The sequence below is a fragment of the Sinocyclocheilus rhinocerous genome, unplaced genomic scaffold, assembly GCF_001515625.1.
Source record: "Sinocyclocheilus rhinocerous isolate Xijiao unplaced genomic scaffold, SAMN03320098_v1.1 scaffold1534, whole genome shotgun sequence".
In the NCBI taxonomy this organism is placed as follows: Eukaryota; Metazoa; Chordata; class Actinopteri; order Cypriniformes; family Cyprinidae; genus Sinocyclocheilus; species Sinocyclocheilus rhinocerous.
Window position 1 is genome coordinate 1,393,474 of NW_015638992.1, and position 7,201 is coordinate 1,400,674.

Here is a 7,201-nt window from a genome sequence, read left to right on the forward strand (position 1 = left end):
TATATATATATATAGAACAGAGCTATTGCCATTGGGTCGTTTGCTATTAAATTGATAGTCTGGTATTTATGTGAGTTGCGTCAGAAGCATTTGTACCATGTCACACATAGACATCATGCCAAATATAGCTCTATGGCCGCGTCCACTGAGAGCTGGTTAAAGGGATAGTTCACCCAAAAATGAAAATGTGATGTTTATCTGCTTACCCCCGGGGCATCCAAGATGTAGGTGACTTTGTTTCTTCAGTAGAACACAAACGAAGATTTTTAACTCAAACTGTTGCAGTCTGTCAGTCTTATAATGGAAGTGGATGGGAATCACGGATTTGAGAGTAAAAAAAACATACACAAACAAATCCAAATTAAACCCTGCGGCCCGTGACGATACATTGATGTGTAAAGACACAAAATGATCGGTCTGTGCAAGAAACTGAACAGTATTTATATCGTTTTTTTACCTCTAATTCACGCAATGTCCGAACTGTTCGAACTGTTCTGAGCAGCGGCGCGTCCTCCTGAGCGCGTTCTCAACAGCAGACTTATAAGTGCTTTACCACCACCTATCTCTCAAATGGACCATTGACACTCCTAATTGAGATTGTAGATAGAGTGTCAATGGTCCATTTGAGAGATAGGTGGCGGTAATGCACTTATAAGTCTGTGATCCGCCGTAAAGTTTGAAGAAGAAGAAGACGCCTCACGCGCCTGTTGTTGAGAACGCGCTCAGGAGGACGCACCGCTGCTCAGAACAGTTCGGACATTGCGTGAATCAGAGGTAAAAAACTATATAAATACTGTTCAGTTTCTTGCACAGACAGATCGTTTTGTGTCTTTTCACATCAATGTATCATCACGAGCCGCAGGGTTTAATTTGGTGACATTTTTCACCTCAGTCCGGGAGAAAAGTTCCCTCACACCGTGCCAACAAGACGAGTCAAGTAATTGGAAACAATTTAATCAGGATGATCAAGTATCATGAGAGGAAACATACTGAAATACCACATGCCTGTCTTGTCTTTATTTAACATTTGGCTCTGAAATCTGCACTTCCATTTGGGTGGAGAGTGTGACCATAATATAATGATTAACAACCATCCAAACCGAATGCATACTAACAAACATAAATCAGTCATAAATAGCTCTGTTCTTGCAGTCAACACTCTCTCTGCTGTCTGAAACATCAGGCTCAAACATTCTGTGTTTGTACTTGATGATGTTGAAAATGAATGAGCACATGTGGGATTCTGGCCAGACTGAAGTTCACAGAGTAAAATGATCCCGGGCTGAAATGTGGGGCAGAAATGATGTGGGAGGACGAGCATAGAGACAAAGGTACTGAAGATATAGGCCTGTGCATTCACAAACACATATTATACTGTACGTCATATCACCGCTAGCACTTTGAGGACAAATTCATAGAGCACCTTTATTTTTTTAAATAATGATATCACTATTATTATTTGGATAAAAATTACTTTCTTTCTTTATTTATTATTTTAATAAGTCAGCTAAATGATTAAATGTAAATGTAAATTATCATTTAAAAATAATAATAATGGTGATGGGAGCACAGGTTACATATATAATAATAAAAACAAATTATTATTTTTAATAAAATTATTTATAAACATACACAATTGTATTAATAATAAAATGATCAATCTTCAGTATCTTAGATTAATTAGTAGGCCTATTAAATCAGTATTAATCAGTATTAAGTACATAATTTATTGCAGTTGTAGTCTGTTATTCATAGCATTGATTATGAAATTTAATGATCAGCAACCAATGTATGTAGTATGCATTCATTTCTGACCAAAATATTTTGTCAGTAGTCAATATTTATATATATATATATAGATGAAGTTTGCATTGATTTCTGACCACAAAAAAAAAAAAAAAAGAAAGAAAATTTGGTGTTTTCGTAAATATTTTGTAATTCCTCTACTGTAAATTGGCAGACTAATACAGTGGCAATGATCAGTATTTGTATTCGTTATCAGAATTATATAAATGAGCAGAACCTCCGTAGCATGTATTTATATATGATTTTTAATTTATGAATGTTATTTTGTGTTTACTATTAGATTGTGAGCTGTCTGTCGTGTAAATTACGTGTTTATTCCTTTACCTTCATTTAACCACGTCCATCGTTTCGGTAGTGTCGGTAATGTGTGTTGTTAAACACAAACTATGAGCGAGCTGGCTTGATTTGGTGGTATATTTCCACTCTTTAATTGCCCCTCAGAGCAGCGCCCTCCCTCGAGCCGCTGCCAGACGCAGAGCGTTAAATCAGTATTAATCAGTATTAAGTACATAATTTATTGCAGTTGTAGTCTGTTATTCATAGCATTGATTATGAAATTTAATGATCAGCAACCAATGTATGTAGTATGCATTCATTTCTGACCAAAATATTTTGTCAGTAGTCAATATTTATATATATATATATAGATGAAGTTTGCATTGATTTCTGACCACAAAAAAAAAAAAAAAAAGAAAGAAAATTTGTGTTTTCGTAAATATTTTGTAATTCCTCTACTGTAAATTGGCAGACTAATACAGTGGCAATGATCAGTATTTGTATTCGTTATCAGATATTAGCCTATATATAGCCTAGCGAGTGCGTGCGTGTGTGTGTGTGTGTGTGTGTGTGTGTGTGTGTTCTGACAACGATTACATTTATAATCTGAGCGATAAACATATATATTGCCTATCAGTGTTGGGGGTAACGCATTACAAGTAACGTGAGTTACGTAATCAGATTACTTTTTTCAAGTAACTAGTAAAGTAACGCATTACTTTTTAATTTACAAGAGAATATCTGAGTTACTTTTTCAAATAAGTAACGCAAGTTACTTTTTTCCAATTTATTGATTGACAGCTCTCCTGTCCCCATGTTGAGAGAAATCAGAAGATATTACTGTAGTTCTAAAATAAATATGAATATACATTAATTCATCTCACTCACAAAAAAAAAAAAACACACAGATTCAGTATTCCTCAAAATGAATAAAAATAATGCAACTCAGAATATGACGCAAACCTGCAATAATTAAATGTTAAAAAACACAAATATCCTTTATGTATTTAATCCCATTCTATTAACCAATGTCTTTGCTTCTGACCTTCGATGATCCAGTTCAACCATACTAATAAGCAAAAATTACTCTAGAAAAACATTTGTGTGTCTTTTTTTTTATTGCTGAAGTGTGTTGAAATTTCTTCTTCTGCATTCTACTGTACGGACGTAAATTTACTTTCCCTTCAGACTGAGGCTTATTCATTTCACTTTTGGTGTGAAAAGGCTTTTATATTTGCCAAAAATAGAACTTTTTTATTTTAAAAACAAACAAGCAAGCCCTGTCCAGATTTAAAAAGTAACGCAAAAGTAACGTAACGCATTACTGTCCATAAAAAGTAACTAAGTAACATAATTAGTTATGTCTGTCGTGTAAATTACGTGTTTATTCCTTTACCTTCATTTAACCACGTCCATCGTTTCGGTAGTGTCGGTAATGTGTGTTGTTAAACACAAACTATGAGCGAGCTGGCTTGATTTGGTGGTATATTTCCACTCTTTAATTGCCCCTCAGAGCAGCGCCGTCCCTCGAGCCGCTGACAGACGCAGAGCGACAGCTGCGACGCTGGAACAGCGCCAATATGCAAATTAGAAAGACTCCTCAAACGCTGATTGGTTCCCCGAGAGCGACCTTATTGGCAAGCGACCCACGTCGACGTGACGCAAAGCCGAGCCGCCTATATAATGAAGGCGAAAGCCTAGTCCATCAATGAAATAGTAAAGAGAGGGAGATTCTGGGAGAGAGAGAGACTAAAAGCATTCCCGACTGTATCGGCAATTCAAGGAAGAGATTCCTTTGCTAGGAAGACCAATATAAAAAAGGATTAGAATGAAGCTTATTATTGGAATAGGAGGGTGAGTAATCTTCGAGATCGACATATTGAACTTCTATATCATTGTTTAATAAATGTGTGATGTGTATTTTACAGTGTGACCAATGGAGGCAAGACAACTTTGACGGGAAGACTCATAAAGAACTTACCAAACTGTTGTGTTGTACATCAAGATGATTTTTTCAAGGTATGGAGAGAATCCACATTTTTTATTTTAAACTTGTCAGCTTATTTTACTACTTCATTTATATAAAGATATACTCTGTGGCCCAGAAGATGTATTTGGACATTTACACCAAACTTCGGAATGTATGAATCTCATTGCATTGTAGATAACAAAAGCATCTAATGCAATTAATTTAATGCATTTTAAGTTTGATTTAAGTGTCTGAATACTTTAAATAGAATGAACGCCACAGCATTTCCAAGGGACAAAAAAGGTAAAGACGTTTAGTCATTTGTTGTATTTATGGATCCATATTGTGGTTCATGAACCCTATGCTGGTGTTCTCCTGGACAGCCAACCTCAAAAACCCAACAAATGAATGCCTTTCGAGGTGCCTAAATACAGTACAGTCTAGCAGGCATTCATTTGCACTCCTAATTCCACTAATACGATTCTCTTGCTCATGCATTTATCATTCTGTGGCATGTAAGAGGATCTGGCAACCTTCATAGCAACAGTTGCTCCCCGAGAGCTCATATCGATATATTTAATAACACCTCTTAAGTGCATCACACACACATTCCTAACTGTCATTGGAGGCTCTTCTCTCAAAATGTTGCATTGGTGACATGCTGCAGATAATTCAGTCCAACGAATGCATAACTGCACATTTGGTGCATTGCAACCAAATTAATCTCATGCACACGATTGAAATTGAAGATGATTTTAGAGGACTAGCCTGAGGGCTTGGTGTCACATGTCCAGGTGGGACCAGCACTGCCTGAGCGATCCACACCTTTTTGTTTTATTGGTCACTGTTATTGCAGCCCCAAGATCAAATAGAGCTCGGGGAGGACGGCTTTAAACAATGGGATGGTAAGAACGGCTTTCGCTGTGGGATGAGAAACAGTAACGTATTCCCACCTTTCCATAACCCTTCTGATGTTTGCATCATTGTAACATAAACCTAAAACCCAGCAAAACTATTTTTCTTGCATTGCACGTCAAAAGTCTGGACACACTTAAGGATGGAATGCATTTTGGAGGAGATAGTGAAAAAAATCATTATTATACGTGTTCCTCCTTCATTAGTGTTTAAAAGCATCTCAAGATGAACTCATGAAGTTAACTGATGAACAGTGAGAAGAGCTGCTAAGACTTTATCATTCTCACATTTCCATTCATGTTCTATAATAGCTGTAATAAAAAATCAATGTGTCCAAACTTTAGACTGGTAGTGTAAATTTGACTCGCAGTCCTATTATATTAATTATTAACATCCCTAAAAAGGAGAAGTCTTTAATGCATTCTTTTATTTTTCATTATCCAAGCATGTGAGACACGTCTTGTCTTTTTCGTCTGCTTGTGTAGTGATTACCGCCTTGGACATGGACGCCATGGTGAACACGGTTAAGGGATGGATGGAGAACCCGGTGAAGTTTGCACGCTCCCACGGCGTGACCGTTTCACCCGAATCTGACGGCTCGGACCCTGAGCGCGAGATCCACATACTCATTATAGAGGGATTTCTTCTTTATAACTACAAGTAGGCATCTTTTTAAGTTGCATTGGTTTTATTCAGCTTAAAGATTTGAATGGTTGATGGTTTCTTCTTGTTTCCGCCTCCAGGCCTTTGCTTGACGTCTACAACAAGTGCTACTATGTCAGCATTCCATACGAGGAGTGCAAAAGGAGAAGAAGGTGAGAACAGTTTTTAAAGATCATGTTTTTAGATGATTCTGTTTTCTAACAAACCCGTCTCCTCCATTTCAGTACGAGAACGTACACCGTTCCTGACCCTCCTGGTCTGTTTGACGGCCACGTTTGGCCCATGTACTTGAAACACAGGCTGGAGATGGAAAACTGCGGCCTAGATATCCGTAAGTCAACCAATCTAGCGATTGAAATGGCATTTGCAACCCATTTCACTTCTGTAATGTGTAACTCGCATGCACTATTCGTATCTGCAGAATATCTGGATGGAATGAGAACAAAAGACGAGCTCTATAATCAAGTTTATGAAGACATTCAGAACTCACTGTTGAACGTCTTCTAGGTAAGATCTTCCATCCTTTAATATATAAATGATCTATATCATTGTAAAGAGGTTTTTCTAATCTATTTTTCCTTATTGCCTTTGCAGCATCTCCAGTTGGAATGAAGATGTGTGTATAGAACTGTAAATAGCATCATAAGCAGATATGGCTTGTGCCACTAGACGGATTTTGTAAATAAATGCTAACTTATTTTAAAACTGATGGCAAAAGCCTGTAATTTTATATTGCTCTATGTAACTTTGTTTTATTAGTCTCTGGGATGCACAGAGATGAACAGTGTATGTCGGTATGAATTTGTTTTCATTTTACTGTAACTGAAGCTCTATCATCTTCAATCAAAACTTGTCAAAGAATCAAAAATTCTGTGTTGTGTTTTCATTTTCAACATGCATGGAAACATCGACATTTTTATGATTACAATGTCTGGACGGTGATGGAGGAATGTAATGGGCAAGCATAAAACACTTCAAATTATTTAATAAAAAATGTTGAAATAAAAATACAGTAAATATACATTTCATGCTATGATTTTACATAAAATTATCATTACACCCTATTTATGCTCATATGTTGTATTTTTATTTATTGATTGCAATATTTTAATGACATATCATTACGGGTTTATAATTTCGTCCAATACAGGTGCATCTCAATAAATTAGAATGTCGTGGAAAAGTTCATTTATTTCAGTATTTCCACGACATTCTAATTTATTAAGATGCACCTGTATATTCCCTTTCAGGGCATATTTCATGTGATATTTTGTGTAATTTATAATTTCAGTTTGTTTATTCATGATCATATGTCACTAAATATTTATTGATTGCAATTTCATTATTTAATTACGTCATTATATATTTATTTAATATATTTATATTTGGCTCCATTATGTCCCTCCATTTACTATATCAAAAACACCTTAGGATCTGGTTTTACATTCATTCAAACATTTATTCAAAGTTATTGCCACATAACAGGAAAACAAACACATCAGGCGCTCAGACACAAGGTCAGTGTGTTGGTATTTATAGCATGTATGAAATGTCAATAGGCTAGTAAATTTG

At 36.0% G+C, this 7,201-nt stretch overlaps 1 protein-coding gene across 1 annotated transcript; it reads left to right on the top strand.

The window, feature by feature from the left end:
* Positions 1–3,813: 3,813 nt before the first annotated feature.
* Positions 3,814–6,650, top strand: LOC107750947 (nicotinamide riboside kinase 2-like). Its single transcript, XM_016566529.1, has 8 exons — positions 3,814–3,936; positions 4,011–4,101; positions 4,908–4,956; positions 5,452–5,626; positions 5,710–5,781; positions 5,854–5,960; positions 6,051–6,136; positions 6,224–6,650. Exons 1-7 carry the CDS (start codon positions 3,911–3,913, stop codon positions 6,134–6,136), a joined length of 606 nt encoding a protein of 201 aa, XP_016422015.1. The 5' UTR covers positions 3,814–3,910; the 3' UTR covers positions 6,224–6,650.
* The last annotated feature ends 551 nt before the right edge of the window (positions 6,651–7,201 follow it).

Excerpts from the sequence above, each read along its gene's own strand:
- LOC107750947 (XM_016566529.1), top strand. The coding sequence starts at position 3,911 with ATGAAGCTTATTATTGGAATAGGAGG. Across the intron at positions 4,957-5,451 it reads CGGCTTTAAACAATGGGATG|TGATTACCGCCTTGGACATG; the intron begins GTAAGAACGGCT and ends CTGCTTGTGTAG. Across the intron at positions 5,782-5,853 it reads GAGTGCAAAAGGAGAAGAAG|TACGAGAACGTACACCGTTC; the intron begins GTGAGAACAGTT and ends CCTCCATTTCAG.